The following is a 17,125-nucleotide window of genomic DNA, read 5'->3' on the forward strand; positions in this document are numbered from 1 at the left end:
GTAAAGGGATAAAATCCTTAGGAGAAAAATGTCTTCTTTTAGTGCTCCTGAACGCCCTTCATTCCTCCCTTTTGTGTGAGCCTCCCAACGTTGACCTGCTTTAAATATGACAAACTATACAAGCAAGAACAATGCAAGTCCTCAGATGACTGCTACTAAATCTCCTTTTCTAAGCAGCTCAGCCATTCATCGCAGGTTTTCACACTCAGACAACCTGCAAATTGCTTTTCTCCCACTCACCTCGGGTGAGTGGCGCTCTCTGCCAGGTAAGCGAGGAAGAATGCCGATCAGCCAGGTTACGACGAGACAAAAGGGCTTTTGATTTTCTTTCTGTTTTTTTTCCCCTCTTTTCCCTCCTTTCCATTTTTTTAAGCTTCTGAATCTCTTGCTTCCCTTTTCTGAACTAAAGGGTAGAAACTGTTTGTATACAGATCATTTAGGATAGTTACCCACATTTCATTCTGATGAATACTAGCCCTGCAATATGGTCTTTGGAATGTAGGAAACCACACTATTCAGTATTGCCATGCAGGGGAGCCATGATGCATATTTGTTGATTGAAGACCCTGAGAAGTTTTGCTATTTAGAAGAGACTGTGCCTTGATTTAAGCCAGTGCTTTCCAATTCAGTGGAGTACAGAACGAATCATTCTTTCCCCTCCTGTAACATCTGTTACCTCAACATCCTGCAGAATATGTATCCCTCCAATAACACTGTGGAAAACAGTGTCATGATGGGTTAACTAATACTCTGATTAGGATTCTAGCACTGCCTTTCAGATCTTGTCCCTGTTAGGGCTAGTGTAACCTGTGGGGTCATGGAAAGTCCCAGAACATGAACTGGGTTGTCAACTCTCAGAAGACTAGCTGGATCATCTTGGTCTTCTGTGGGGCTTAATTTCCTCACCAGCAAAATGGAGTTATAGGAGAATCAAATATGATTGTACATACGAGAGTGTTTTAAAGAAAGTATTTTAATATTTAATTAAAATAAGTATTTTTATTTCTGTCTTCTAATGTTTTCATGATAAGAAGAACAAACTATTGTTTCATGCAGCTTTTAGTTTTCTCTTGCTCACTGCCTCCACGCCTTTGTCTGTGCAGCCCCTGCTGACTGTCGCATCGTCTCCTTGACTCAGGTTAGCAAGACTGAGCCAAATGCGTCCTCCTTGTGAACACATGGCCACTCAAACTAAAAAGCCAGCCTGCATATTATGGGGAAGTGGGTTACTGCTCGCTACAAACTGAGCATGCCAATAATATTGTTGTTAAAGCATGTCCTGTCCAATGATGAACTGGACAATCATCTCTTTAAGAGACATCTCCACATTAATCTGGGGAAACAACGCAAATAGTTGGGATTTCAGGCTCCACTGCCAGCTCAGGGGATGTGGGAGTGACGTATTTGGCAAGTGGCCTTTTGATGGCCTTCATACCGCATCTAAGTAAGTAGCCACTTACTGTCACTGAATTCTGTCCCATGTCTAAGGAGGTCTGCAGAAGGCTGTAGAGGTGTATGTGCACTGACGTTTATCCCCACACGTATATAAAACCTTCAGTTAGACTGCTTAAGAAATGGAGTCTACTGTCTCACAAATTTATACGTCCACAGAGCTAAGAGAGAAGCGGCCTCTAAACTAGACAGCACGTGCTATGGGGGACTGAAAGTTTGTGTCCCCCTCCCAAATTCCTATGTTGAAGCCTAATGCCAATTGTGATGGAATTAGGAGGTGGGGCCTTTGGGAAGGGATTCGGTCATAAGAGTGGAGCCCTCGTGAATGGGGTTAACGCCCTTATACAGGGATCCCCGAGAGTTCCCTTACCAGTTAGGACACAGTGAGAAAATGGCCCTCTGTGAACCAGGCTGCAGGCCTCACCAGACGCCCAATCTGTGAGCTCCTTGACTTCGGACTTAGGCGCCTCCAGAACTGTGAGAAATCAGTTTCTGTTGTTATGGGCCACATGGTCTCTGGTATTTGGTTCTAACAGCCTGAATGGACTGAGACAGCATACTTGCTTATTTTTACATCGAGAAGCTGGGTTATCTAAGGAAAGTGAGACAAATGAAGTCTTTCTTTGATTCAGCTTATCTTTTCAGGACTGCTGGAAGACTCAAGGGGTGTGAAAATACTTTTTCATCACGAAAAGTACATACATGAAAATAGAGACTATGATGTCCAGGAAGGATCTTTCCTGTCAAGATTTTGAAGTAGACGCAGGTGGTCCTTATACCATCCTCCTGACACCCTCTTGTATTTCTCTTGTCTCATAATTCAAAGGCCATTTACTGAGCAGTTCCTGTGTTCCATGCACTACATTAAGCAACGACAATAAGATGGGAGAAACCACAATTTCCTCTCCCTCTATGGGATTTTGGTGTCATGGTAGAAATTTGCGTGTAAATCTCACTAAAATCCAATATAATTCAAAATACAGTTGTGGCCCATTGGTCCTTAAGCTGCCTTTTCTAGGATATTGGAGCAGAGACTCTGAAGATAAATATAAGTTCTTTAGTAGGGCAGGTGGGGAAAAAGCAGTCACGAAGAGCGAGCAGTTTGAGAAAACATAAGAAAGCATGAAAGCACTGCCTTCAGGGATGGTGATGAAGATGAGGGGCTGCAAGCAGTTTAAGTCAAGCGCAAGCAAGGAAGAAAGAGGATAATGTTAGAGACACAGTGAGGCACCAGACCATGGAAATTCAGTTGGCTCACTTTGGTTCAACAACTATTTCCAGGCCACTCAGTATGCACCAAGTGATGTTCATTAGGAGACAACTGCTAAACAAGTTGGATATGACTTCCAACCTCAAGGAGCTTAGAAGTGGCGAGGCAGCCAAAGCAACAACAATACAACAAATGAATGAAGTACATATTGTAAGAAGTATTAAGTAGGAAATAAATAACGTGTGAATGCAAAATAACATGGGGGCAACTCTTTTAAACAGAAGGCAAGAGAGGCTGAAGAGGTGATTTTTAAGCTGTGATCTGAAAAGTGAGGACATAGCATGGGAAGTAACAGGGCAGGTGCAAAGGCCCTGAGGCAGGGAAGATTTGGCAGGGAAGTCTTAGAACAGTGCTTCTCAAACTTGAATGTGCAAACAAATCCCCCGGGGAATCTTGTGAAAAGATAGATTCTGATTCAGTCAGCTTTGGGGGAGCTTGAGAGTCTTCATTTTTAACAAGCTCCCAGGGGATGGTGCAGGTCTGGAGATCACACTTTAACAGCAAAGTGTTAGAGGAAGAAAAGTCAGAGAGTGTGTCCAGAGTTTAGTGGTGAGGGTAACACCACTCTACATGAGAGTGAAGAGGAAGAACGAGCTCACCTCAGGACTGTCACATGGCCCATTGGGAAGGGTATGGTTAGAAGCAGGTTTTCAATTCATTCTCTTCCTTTATGGGGTGCGGGAGGGGGAGGGTGAATGTGGGAGCATCTTCCAGAAACAGAGAAGAACAGTTGCTTGGTCCAATTTCCTTTTACTAGCAACAGACCTCCTGGCAACCAAATGGTATATGCTAGCTTGAGGCTTCTTATCTGTGGAAGTGGAATGTTTTTAGCAGGATACAATTTGTTTGTCTGGGATTGTTATGGTCAACAAACCTGGAGTGTATCAATTTACAGGGTATGATTCCCTGGAAAACATCATGTAAGCTGTGTATCTATCTACGTTTAAAATAATGATGTTTCATGACCAAAACAACTCTCTTTTTTGTTCGTAGACACAGACATTGCTCACAGACCTAATTTATTACCCTGGGCCAAAGTGTGACCTGAGGCAGGCAGGCCCCGGGGAGTGGTATTGATACTTCCAGACCGTTCCCTGCTTTGTCTGTGTCTCACAATTATTTGTAACTCTGGAAACAGGACTAAAGTTTGTCACTGGTTGTTATGGCCTAAATAGTGTCCTCCCCAAATTCATATATTGAAGGCCTGACCCATCAATGTGACTGTATTTGGTGATAGGGCCTTAAAGGAGATTTTTAAGATTAAATGAGCTCATAAGGGCGAGGCCCTAATCAGATAGGACAGGTGTCCTTGTGAGAGTGAGGAGTCACCAGGAGTGTGCACACACAGAGGAGAGGCCACGTGAGGACACAGCAAGAAGGCAGCCATCTACAAACCAGGAGGCAAGGCCTCACCAGAAACCAACCCTGATGGCATCTTGATCTTAGACTGCCAGCCTCCATAGATGTGAGGAAATAAATGTCTATTGTTGATGCTACCCCGTCTGTGGTGTTCCGTTAGTCAGCCTGGGCTAACTAAAACATTGGGTCAGGTCACCAACTTGTGCAAGTCAGATTTGACAATCTAATCCTTTGTGTTCACTCACCTTTGCAGAGGAGAGCGAAATAATCCAGTGGAGTGGCTGATGGCTTAAAGCAGGGTCCTCTGGCCAGGATATGCTGGGAGCTTTGAAATATATTTAAGTTGAGGACCCACCCAGAGGGGCTCTGGTTTAATTGGCCAGAGATGGGGCCCAGACATCAGTATATTATAAAAACTCCCCATATGATTCTTACGTGCAGCCAGAGGTTTGGAACAGTTGGTTAAATTATGTTTTGAAAGATGCTTCTGGGGACCGTGGAAGCCGGGATAACGTGTAAGATGTCTGTGAACAAATACTGGGCACAAACTTTGGGTTTTGTCCTTCTCCAGCCCTGAGAGGTGACAAATAAGAAGCAAAGGCCCCCTTCCCTTCAAACCTGAAAGTGCTCCCCCATCGGAGCTTCTGACTTGATCTCGGATGAGAAATCAAGCAGCTCTGTAAGGGCCCCACAGCTAAACCATGGCCTGAGCCCCAGGCCCCGCAGCAATTGCCCATTTTAATGAAAAAAGTAACCGTTCGCATATATGCTTTATTGAAATGCACTCTCCAGCCTTTCTTGCCAACCTGCACATTTCTATAATAAGCCATTTGTTCAGAGTTCAATTATTTCATGATGTTTGATTAAACAAAATCAGCACCAAAATCATTCTATTACGGTTAACTGACATCTTCTCCCAGGAAAATTAACCAGTTTTCTGGGCACTCTTTTAATAACAAGCTTCCCAGCTTGCAATGGCCATAGTTGAACACAATTCTTGCGGACTGCTCTGAAGATTGAATACAACCTTACAGATTGCTTTTGCAAAACAGTTACCATGTCAACAGATCAAATAATTATTCAGCCTTGTAGACAGTACTACAATATTCATAAGACTTAGCAGCTAGGATTCAACTATTAAAGCCTTGTAATTAGTTTCTTAATCCAGGGCTTGAAAATGATAATAGTTTAATGCCAGGACTGTGTCAATAACATTTAGGCAACACAATCCAGAGAAAAATATCAACCCCTAATTTTCTTATTACATATAAGAGATGAAAATGAAATTAGCTTAGGCCTGGGTCACAAAAATAAGCCTTTCCTAGCATAATAATGCATATTTACTATTATTACTATTATCGTTATTATTATTTTGTTCTCTTCCCTCTCACAGGGATAATTGTGCTGGAATTGTGGAATTCTCTGAAGGCCCAGAAGCACTACATCAATGCTGGGGGTCTTTCTTTTTTTTTCCTTCTTGAATACCAGATCAGTATTTTTACTAACAAAACCTCTTCAGACCTAAAACTTAGCCAAAAAATGCTTTATTTAGCTACAACCAATCAAAAAAGGCTTTTCCTCTTCAATAGGAGAATTATTATCATTGAGCAGCCACTCTGTGCCAGGTATTAAGACATACTGTCACTAATCCTTGTTAAAAACCTCACAAGGTAAGAATTAGTGCGTGCTCTTTGTGAACGAGGGAACTCAGGCTCAGGTATTAAGTGTTTGAGTCTACAATCTTTCTATTTACATCTTGGGGCTTTCAGGCCACAAAAACAACGGACTTCAAAGTATCTTCTGAAAATTCAAGAAGTGCATAATCACATCCCATGAAAAGTTAGCTTTGTTTTGATTCTTGCCGATAACTTCCGTGGAGGCAAATACCATTGCCAGTTTCTAAAGCATGTTTTAATGGATTTGTGAAAACATCTTCACTAACTGCGTAGCTTATATTAATTGTCACGTGTCTGTGTGTGTGTTTGTGTGTTTTCCAGGAGAGACAAGATGAAAAAAAAAAAAAAAAAGCTCCAAGGGGTTCAAAACGTCAATCATTAAATTTTTATCCTGTTTATTTCTACAGATTGGTCCCCTCCTCCTCCAACTCTATGACCCTCTGAGGTTATGCTCAGATATAAAAAAGAGCTGTTTTATTTGGAAATGACAGACTTAAGGGAACAAAAAGGAGCTTTGCCTATGTATGCCCTTGTTCAGTTTTTTGTTTTTTTGTTTTTTTTTTGCTAGGAAAGATTCGCTGAGCTAACACCTGTTGTCAATCTTCCTCTTTTTTTACCCCCCAAAGCCCCAGTACATAGTTGTGTATTCTAGTTGTAGGTCCTTCTAGTTCTTCTGTGTGAGCTGCTGCCACAGTGCGGCTACTGACAGATGAGTGGTGTGGTTCCATGCCTGGGAACCCAACCTGGGTCACCAAAGTGGAGCATGCTGAACTTTAACCAGTAGGCCATCAGGACTGGCTCAGAATTCTTTTTTATAATTCTAACTGTAAATTATTTTAAGATTGTTAATGAACGTAAGTCTTTTACTATTACCAAGTACATTTAATTTGATTTTCAGTTACTGTTTCATGGGCAAACTTAGGTTTCTAAAGACATCAAAGAGTTCCAGTAGCTGTAATATGTCTTTACACACCCTCTTGCTTCACCCTCTCTCCTTTTTCTCCAACTCCATTTGATGACTCTATCATCCCATAGAGGCCAGGCCACATCTGTCCCTCTGCGTATCCTTGACGCTGGCCAAAGTGAATCTCTTTCTCTGACTCAGTTCAGAGTTTCTCATCTCCAGAAGGCACAGAGCAATCTCAAAGCTCATCCTCTATAGGCCCAGGGCATCTCGTTTAAACCTCCACTGTGGAATTATAACCAGTATCTCCCTAAAAGAAATTTCCTGAGGGCTGGAGTCCCATGCTGTCCCTCATAAAACCAACATAAAGTGGGTACAGAGAAAATATTTTGTGTTGAAAAGCTTCCAGTTGATTTGATTTTGATAGAAACTGAGACCAAACACATATTTTGCTAATCATTAGTTGTGTGTTCTCAGGCCAGTCACTAAATCTTTCAGAACATTTTGCCAATTCGATCAGTGTGGACATGTGTGCCTTAGAAGGTTACTAGAAAAATGAACCAAGATAAATTGAAAGTACCGAATACATAGGAGGTGATGAATACATGGTAATTTATTTTCCTTTTCTTTCTTCCTTATTACATTTTTTAATTGACAAATATTGCCATTCTAACTATAATTTTAAATTAATATTAATTACAAAATATAACCTCAAACTTCGAAACTACTTCATGATCTTTGTCCTAAGATCTGGCACTGTCTTTGGGAATGGCATGACTATCCACAGTTTAGGAAATCAGAATCCTTGGAGAGTCTCTCTCAACACTTCCTCCTTCCTTCTCATCTTCTGTAATCCATCACCAAGTCCCATCCATTTTAACTTCGAAGAGCCTATCATGCAGGTGGTACATAGCCACCTACATTTCTCATTCTTTACTTTTATCCCGCAGAGATTGAGCTCTCTTCATTTCTCATGAAACCCTAGACCCTTAGAAGAACCTTCACTCTGGTCAACACACATCCGCTCATCTCCACCCTCCAGATACAGTGATCTTCTCAAAAGTCAAATCTATTCTAGTCATATCATCCCTACTCTTCTCTGCTTAAAACCCTTAAACGGGTTTTCATTGCTCTGAAGTGAAAGACCATAACTCTCACTGTGGCCTTCAAGACCTGCTCTTTGGCCTCATCCCACGTCACAATCCCCTTAGCCTTCTTCAAAGGCTGACGCTTATCTGAGACCTTCGAGCAAATTCTGCTCCCTCTGATGGATTGCTTTTCTTCCCCTTGCCCAGGCTAGCTCCTGTTCCATCCTTCAGTCCTCAGTTCCCAGGTCACTTCTTCAAGGAAGCCATTCCTAATCTCCCATTTCAGTGAAATGAGACTGATAGCACAGTGGACTGAGAGCAACAGTCATTATCACAGATGCAGTTTGATATTGTACGCGAGAGAGCATTTGGTTATCATCTGTTCCCTCTACCAGTGGCAAGTTCAGTGAGCGCAGGGACAGTGTTCACCATTGCGTCCTTATCAGCTTGAACAATGGCTGGCATAAAATAGACAACCCATGAAGATCAGTCAAACGAATACCAAAACCATAACTAATTACAGTAGCATCGACTCGGTGCTCACTATATGCCAGGCACTCTGTTAGGCACTTCCCATGAAGTATTGCAACAGGTGTTTGTAACAAATATTATGCCTCTTGAACCCTACTTACTAGAGGCGAAAATAATTCAAACATAGAGTTTAATCTACATTAATCATCTAAAATGCTGATTCTCCTTTACACTTTTCACTTAGAAATTAATTTTTTTTTAAGTTTAACAATGCCCTGGCCCATCATGCAAAGTGTGTCTTTTAAGTAGGTGGGTAGGGCGGGCTTCTCACTCCATAGTAGGACAGCTACACAGTGTAGGGAAGGGAAAAGCACAGAAGGGAAAAGTTAGCAGACTAACGCCTTTAGGGGCTGCTACTTGCTCCACTGTGACGAGTAATGGTTCTGCTCCTTAACTGTAAGTGTCTGCCTTGAATATAAGTGCCTGTAAGTGAAAATATCTGCCAATTCAAGATTCCTACTGCCAAATGCGAGATCTGGAATCCAGGCAGTCATAATAATGTTTTAATCTTCCATTAAAAGCTATCTAGAGTGTTAAGACTAAAAGGAACTCCGGAGAAAAGCTAGTTGAACACATCAATTGATAAGAGACAAAGGCAACACAGCTATTCACAAAATTTGAGTTCAAGTTAAAACCATGTGTCTACTCCGTCAGAGTCCTGGTGAGGAGGCAGGCATGGGGGACCTGATATAATCAGGAAGGTAAGAAAGCGCCAGCTACTCCAACGCCGGTGAGCAAAGGTCCGGGTGAAATGACACACTGAGGCGGGCGTGGAGGGTGTGGTAACAAAGAGTTAGACCATAGTGTCTTCTGCCACACTGGTTTAAAATTCTAATTCTTTGAGGTCTTGCCTTGTCGTTACTAATGACAACCATGATAATAACTTAACTGTGCTGATGTACTTAGAATAAACCAGTCAGACCCTGCACTAAAGGTTATTTATGGAATGCATTGGTTATTCCATTTGATTTCTCACAACCACTCTATTACCGTCATCCACATTTTATAGCTGAGAAGAGTGAGCATAGAGAGACTGGGTCACTATACCCGAGGCCCCCAGCTGGCAAGTGGCGGAGCCAGAAGGAGACCCAGGCAGTCCGACCCCAGAACCTACATTCCTAACCAAAGTCACTTCCTGGGTGGTGCTGTCCCTAACCATCCTGTTGTTCACTACCGTCTCCCTTGTGGCAGAAGACAACTAAACAACTAAAGACTCTTCTAGGCACCCAGCTGACCACCTGTCTGAGCCTCCCTCGTATTTACCCTACAAGCAGAAGTTGTGTGCGCCGCTGGCAAACTGCCCATAAAATCTTCCCCTCCACTGTCCTGCCTTTTCGCTGCCTGCTGAATACAAAGAAGGGAAGAGGCCCTAAAAATGGCAGTACTGACTGATGGAAAGAGTCTAGGCCCTTGAAAGACAGAATGGAGCCCAAGACACCCTCCCATCCCCACACCAACCCCAGTCCCCACTGTCCAGCCACACTTCACTGTGACATAGAGAGAAATAAACTTTTATTATGCTAGGCTGCTGAGGTTTGGGAGTGGGTTATTTAGCCCAATTAATTAGCCCAATTAATAGCACTGTGATTTATTTGTATGTTACTCATTTATTGCTGTCTTCTTTGCTCGACTGTAAGCTCCCTAAGGATAGTGACCAAGTCTATTTCATTCACCGCCATAACTAGTGCGTAGCAAAAGCCCGTCCTGCAGCAAACACAGGGAATATTTTTCAAAAGAATATTGGGGAGTGAATGCAACTAAGTGATCAGGGATGCCTGGCCACAAAGTGCTTCCTCCCCCATTAAGACATGATTTTGTTGAATGAAATTTAGTTCAAGAACCAGGAAGACCAATATCTATCAGCTATTCTTCAATGAAAGCTTTAGGTTCAAAGATTATATATATTGTTCCCCAAGAGAAGTATTAGTATGGAATTAGAACACAGGACCAAAGTCTGTCCCTGGATATGGCAAGACTCTACCTTGCGCGGTTCAGAGTAGTTTTGGGTGGAAGGTAGGGTCCTAGAAAGCTGCACTGAAGTATGAAGCCCTTGTCCCCACCCCATGGGGTCACCCTCCTTTAGCCAAGTTCTGGAAAATAGCTTGAGAAGTTAATTTACCTTAGAAGCGGGTCTGTGGTCCCTTCTTGTTTTCATAGTCTCTGCAAAATATGATAAATGTATGAAAAGAAATCACCTCCTGCCTGAGAGCCTTCCATGGGCTACACACTGTGCTAATGTCATTCACCTTAAGCCCACATCAATCCTCTGAGGGAGGCAATAAAATAATCAAAAGAAGAAGAAGAGGGGGACCTGCTCCGTGGCTGAGTGGGTAAGTTCGTGTCCTCTGCTTTGGCAGCCCGGGGTTTGCCAGTTTGGATCCTGAGCACAGACGTACACATTGCTCACACTGCTCATCAAGCCATGCTACAGTGGCATCCCACATAGGAGAACTGGAATGACTTACAACTAGGATGTACAATTATGTCCTGGGGCTTTGGGGAGAAAAAAAGAAGAGCAATATTGGACACAGATGTTAGTTCAGGGCCAATCTTCCTCACCAAAAAATGAATTAAAAATAAAAAGAAGAAGAAGAAAGATATTAATTCTAGAGGCCAGCCTGGTGGCGTGGTGGTTGGGTTCATGTGCTCTGCTTCAGTGGCCCAGGGTTCACAGGTTTGGATCCTGGACATGGACCTACACACCACTCATAAGACCATGTTGTGGTGGTGTCCCACATACAAAATACGGGACGATTGCCACAGATGTTAGCTCAGTGACAATCCTCAAGCAAAAAAAGAGGAAGATGGGCAACAGATGTTAGGTCAGAGCCAATCTTCTTCACCAAAAAAACAAAGCAAAACTAAACTAATTCTAGCTCCCACTTACTGTCTAACTATTATAGACTAGGCATAGGCATTGTCATATGTGCTTTACACATAATTACATTTAATGATTACAAAAAATCTATCAAGTCAATGTCAAGAAGTGTAAAGCTTCTGGGATCTAACTCCACTTATATTCTAAGGAGTTAGCCTACCACGGCCTCATGGATGCTGGCAGGAGATGTGCAACCCCTGGGTCAGAGAAAAAGGACAGTTTACTACTCACATTTAATAGCAATAGCCAGAGTGACACCACTTGTGCTGATTTCCCAAGCCTCACTTAGCATAGGCAGATGTGGGAGTTCCCACAGGGCCAGATGGATCCTGTACATGCTGTGGACCGCATTACAAGTGAAGCAGCTTGAGTAAAGGGAACCCCAGTATCTCATAGGGCCTGCGTCCAAACCTATCCAAGCTTTGACATGGACAGAGACGTTATTTTTATCACCCTGGAGAGAAAGTAAATCTGTCCTCCACTTTATAAGGAGAAACTTATCTCTATTCTCCACAGCGTCCACTATATAAATATCCTTGAAAAAATTATTCCGAAGCAAAATATTCTGGAACAAAAGCTGAATTCAGCTGTTCTCAAAACATGCAGAAATATGAGAGATTCATGAATTGTTTCCCATTTTACAAATGCGATAACAGGTCCAGAGTCATTAAGTAATTTACCCAGTTAACTAACCGTAGCTAGGAAGAAGATGAGCAGGGATTCTAATCCTGATCTAACTAACTCTAAAAGCCACTCTCTTAGCCACTAGGCAACACTGCTTCCGCATTTTCTTGAGCAGGGGCCCAGGGCTTAGAGGAGTTAAGGATGAAGTTGATTCGGCTGAAGGAGGTTGTAAGTGAGGGAGCTAGGATTTGAGTCGGTACCACCCAACTCCAGACCTGGTGGTCTCACCAGCATATCACAGGTATCGACCAAGCACCAGAGTGTAGGAGTTTGCTGAGAGACCCAGATCATTCCTGGCAAAGTAAAGGAAGCAAAGAAAAGAGTGGAGAGAGAGGAAGCAGTTTGCTCAGGCAAGATGGGGAGGCCCCATCATGGTGAAAGCAGTGAGAGAGAGAGAGAGAGCAAGAGAAAGAGAGAGAGGAGGCAAGAAGGAGGGACCAGACCTGAGTTTGGAGGTTGGTTTTTACCTTGTAGTCTTTGGCTCTGGGCAGTAATTTCATTCAAATGGAGTTTTGGGTGTTGTGTTTGGTGGACAAACATTTCAGGGATGGACCTGCCTCTCATTTTCCCATTAGCTCACTTGTTTGCATCACATCACATTATGATTGCCCCCAGCTACTTGAGAGCTTAGTAATGATTGGATGGCAACAAGAAGTAGCTCTCACCAGTTGTGGGCTTTCTTTTTGTTTTTTTTTTTCCTTTTGTGGAAGATTAGCCCTGAGCTAACATCTACTGCCAATCCTCTTCTTTTTGCTGAAGAAGATTGGCACAGATGTTAGCTCAGGGCCAATCTTCCTCTACTTTATATGTGGGATGCCTGCCACGGTGTGGTTTGATAAGCAGTAGGTAGGTCCACACCTGGGATCCAAACTAGCGAATCCTGGGCTGCCGAAGTGGAGCACACGAACTTAACCGCTGTGCCACTGGGCTGGCCCCTAGTCATGGTTCCATCCTAGGAGGCTTCTGAGATGATGTTTGCGGGCTTTAAAATGAAATGAAACAACCTCCACATAGGAAAATGAGCAAAGGATATAAACAGATAGCTCATTAAAAAAAAAAGGAAAGAAATGGGAATGACTTCTAAACATATGATAAAAGCTCAGTGTCACTCAGGGGAAGTGAAATACAAATTAAATCCCATTGTTCAGCTGTCAGATTAGCAAAATCCAAAACTTTGATCACTCATTCAGTTTGCTGGGCTGCGGGCAAGCAGGCACTCATGTGGCTAACATTATAAAAAGTTATTCATAGCAGCGCTGTGAAATAGCAAAAGATTGGACAAACCTGGGGGTCCACTGACTAAATGACTGATTAAATAAATTAGAGCCCATTCATAGAATGGAACACTCTTCAGCTATTATTTTCAAAAAATGGAGGAGCTCTCTATGCAGTCATATGGGAAGATAACCAAAATCTATTATTAATGGGGAAAAAAGCCAGTGAGTGTATGATGTATTATTTTGTATAGTATGGGAGAGAGGGATAGTGGTAAAAAACAACAATGAAACATATTTATATTTACTTGGATATGCAAAAAAGAAACAAAGGATATATAAAAAGAGCAGTTGTGATACTGGTGGTGTGGGGTATTAGACAGATGGCAGATATGTTCACTTCAGAATTTTCAATACCTTCTGGTTGTTTGGCCCATTTGAAGACATTTCCTTTAGAAATTAAATTTAAAAATGCGAACACTAAAAATTTATGATCAAGAATTCTCTCTTCTGCAAGATCAAGTCTCAGGATTGGGAAAGTCGGTCTTCTTGGATTTCCCCATGCAATTTCAAAATCCTGGCATCACTGTCGCTCGCGAAAACAGAACCGATTTTGCCATTTGAAAGTAGAGCATGGATTTCACAGTTAGTCGTTGGCTTTCTTTTCCCAGAGTCTTGCCTTTTTTGAATAAGAAACTGAGAGAAGTTTTTTCTCCCCACTTGGCATTCTGAGCAACTTTTGGGAAACTCTTCTTCCAAATTCTCACTCATAGTTGTCCTTCCTAATAATAATAATTACGGTGCTTCAACTGCACCCATTGTGTCCTTCTCTCCCCATACAGCAGCCCTACCCTGCAGGTGTGCTGTAAGTGTTTACAGCCAGCACTCTGAGGGAAATAAAAGCCTTGATTTGTAGTATTTGATGATTTCCATGCTATAAATACTCACCATGGCGGATATCAAGTTGCCAAGGTGATGGATGAGGTGGCATAGCATACAATTACATAGTATTTTCACTACGCAGATGCAATAGATGTAAATAACCTCAAGTACAGAGATAATAGTAAAATATAGTCAAATAATTAGGAAGTTGAGCTCTGAGTATTTATTGCTTTTGATTTTAATTTAATTTACTTAATTGTAAGCTTATGTCATTGAATTTTAATAATGGTTCTTTAAAAACTAACTTGAAAATCCCCTAAAAATGTATGAGCTCTCATGAGGTGGCATGAGATGGTAAGGGTGAGGTCCAGCATGCCACTGCCATACCCCAAAGCTCTGCCAAAGGATGCGTACGTACTCTCTCTCCACTCTGCTCACAAAGCAAACTTTGGAGAAACTGAGTAAGACATCCCACACAAGTTGACTGGATAGTAACAATCGCCTTAATGTGTTGAGCCCTACAAAGTTCCAGACACTGAGACGTGCTTGCAGCCATGATTTCGTTTAAGCTTCACTTTAACTTTACAAAGGTTCAAATATTGGTTTCCATTCCAAAACCAGAAGGGTGAGGTTCGTGGTCCCCAGAAAGGTGACACACTGACAAGCCAGATGCCCGCCTGCCCGCCTGGTCTTGACCTCTGCAGCTTTCCTTCTTTGATGTAGTGTCCAGAGGTGATTTAAATTGAGCTGGACAAATGAGAGGTAATTCTTAGTGGTCAAGGTTGAGAGAAGAACCAAAGAGTTCTCTTAAATTGAGTAACAGATGGCCTTGCTTCCTGCTCTCCCCAGAAAACACATTTTTCCTATTTCTGGAAGTGGTTTTTTGCCTTAGGTTTTCCATTTAAATATAGGCTGGATTTCTCTCAGAATATTTTTCTCAGACATGCACTAGAGTTCTGGCCATGCTGGCTGGAATCATTTAGGATCCAAACTTGACACACATCTTTAATTCTGCTTTATTCTCTTGTCCTTGCCACCCTCCCACCACATTCCCCACCCATCCCTCTTTCCCCCACCCAGCTCCACCATTCTGCCTTCCTCAGGCTTCCTTCTGGAATCTACAGTCTGACCTTTCTCTTTTCCAAACTAGCCCTTTGGGAAAGGATCTCCAGTTAGCCACATGAGTCACCTTAGTGCAAATCAATTGTATTTTCAAAAGCCAAAGGAATGACACTTCTTGCAATTTACATGTGGCTAGAGGGGAGTTTATGCCTGTATTTGTTTATTTGCTTTTGTTATTTCATTTGGTTATTTTTTTCTTTGGGTACATGGGGGAGCGGACAGAGCAGGAGGATCATTTCCTAGGCCAGTGTTTGACAAACTTTGCTACACATCAGAACCATCTAGGGGTCTTTAAAAAATACTAATGCCTGACACCATGGATGGACCTTAAGGGCATTATGCTAAGTGAAATAAATCAGAGAGAGAGAGACAAATAGCGTATGATCTCACTTATGTGTAGAATCTGAAAAAAACGCAAAAAACCCCTAAAACTTAGAGAACAGATTTGTAGTTGCCAGGGGCGGGGGCTGGGGGCTGGAGGAAATGGGTGAAGGGGGTCAAAAGGTAGAAACTTCCAGTTATGAAATAAATAATTCCCAGCGATGTGATGCACAGCATGGTGATTATAGATAACAACACTGTATTGAAAGTTATTAAGAGAATAAAGCTTAAAAGTTCTCATCACAAGAAAAAAAAAGTCTTTTGTAACTCTGTATGTTGACAAATGACTTATTGTGGTGGTCATTTTGTAATATACACAAATACCAAATCCTATTGTACACCTGAAACTAATATAATGTCATATGTCAATTATATCTCACAAAAAAAAATACTGATACCGGGGGTCCTCCCTTAGAATTTCTGATTTAATTAATTACTTTAAGAGATGAGGCCTGGTTACTGAAACTTTTTGAAGTACCCTTGTTGATTATTATGTGCAACAAAGTTTGGCAAACGCTGTCTGAGTTATTAAAAATTCACCCTGTGGGTGGCCATGCTGAGGAAGGCCACTCTCCCAGGGGCTTTCTCATCCACTTGGTATAGGACAGGTTCATTAATTAACGCTTCAATTAATCAAATTGTTATTGAGCCCTCCCTTTCTGCCTTAAGCTTGTGGATTCAGGAGAAGTCAGATTCCTAAGATTCAATCTGTTTTTGTTTCCCGGTGCCTCCTTGCTTTCAAACAAAACAAAACCTCTCACTGGACCCACCCAAAGAGTTGCTTAGTAAATAGAGTAATGTTTTTCAATGGCTCATTAAGTTACTCTAACAGAGGCATTTACATGCAAATAATTAATGGGCCAATTTCAAATTATTTGTTTTTGTTCATTAGAGCAGAACCACAATTTATTAAAGTAGGAACCCAAACAAATGCTGTTGTGGTACAAATGATCCATAGTCATTACAGAAAAATTAGAATATAGAAACTCAGTATGTCCATAAGAGAAAAATAACTCTAGTCTTTTCAGTATCCATTCAGTGGAAAATATGACTAATTCAAGGTCAGTGTTAATTCATGAATTCAGAAGCTCTTGGGAAGAATTTACATCTCCTTCTGCAAGTGCTCTTGGCCAATCCAAGGTCACCGGAAGGCTTTGTTTTTCACTTGCTTTTGTGTAGGACACAGTAGCCCTGAAGCTATACTACCTCCATTTCCCGCAGCAAGATCTTTTGTCTATGGACTTTGAGAGGTGTGAATATGAAAACTTGAAATATTCAACAGGAGGCAGCACCATTCAGGTCAATTCAGCGGGGACGTCTTCCTGGTCCTGTGCTCTTGTTTTCCTTACTAAGTTTCCCTTAGCCGTCTCCATCCCGGGGCCATGGTCAGGTCTCTGGAACGAAAGGCCCAGCTATGGTCTGAGGGATAGATAGGTGGATGGACACACGATAAAGGAAACCTAGTAAAACGTTGCATGGTAAGTCTATGAGAGTCCACTGTATCACTCTTTCAGTTTTTCTGTGCTTTTGAAAATTTCCTTGTTGAAATGTTGGGGCAGACAAAGTCCTCATCGTACCCTGTTTCTGCATTTAGACATGAATTAACAGTGGTTGACACTTTTGGTATGGTCTTAACAAATTTGAGCTAACTGAATAATGATAATGAATAAGAACTAATTAATAA

The 17,125-nt window shown here is 42.0% G+C and overlaps 1 protein-coding gene across 7 annotated transcripts in view; it reads right to left on the reverse strand.

Moving 5' to 3' along the window:
• Positions 1–17,125, reverse strand: part of GRM7 (glutamate metabotropic receptor 7) — an 822,517-nt gene that overhangs the window by 182,035 nt on the left and 623,357 nt on the right. The window contains exon 8 of one of the 7 annotated variants that reach the window (XM_070492761.1): positions 10,400–10,440. The exons of the other annotated variants lie outside the window; for them this stretch is intronic. Coding sequence (XP_070348862.1) covers positions 10,432–10,440 — 9 coding nt within the window. The 3' untranslated portion in view covers positions 10,400–10,431. The remainder of the gene's footprint in view (positions 1–10,399; positions 10,441–17,125) is intronic. 7 annotated transcript variants of the gene reach the window in all.

Source organism: Equus asinus, chromosome 21 (assembly GCF_041296235.1).
Source record: "Equus asinus isolate D_3611 breed Donkey chromosome 21, EquAss-T2T_v2, whole genome shotgun sequence".
Lineage (NCBI taxonomy): Eukaryota > Metazoa > Chordata > Mammalia > Perissodactyla > Equidae > Equus > Equus asinus.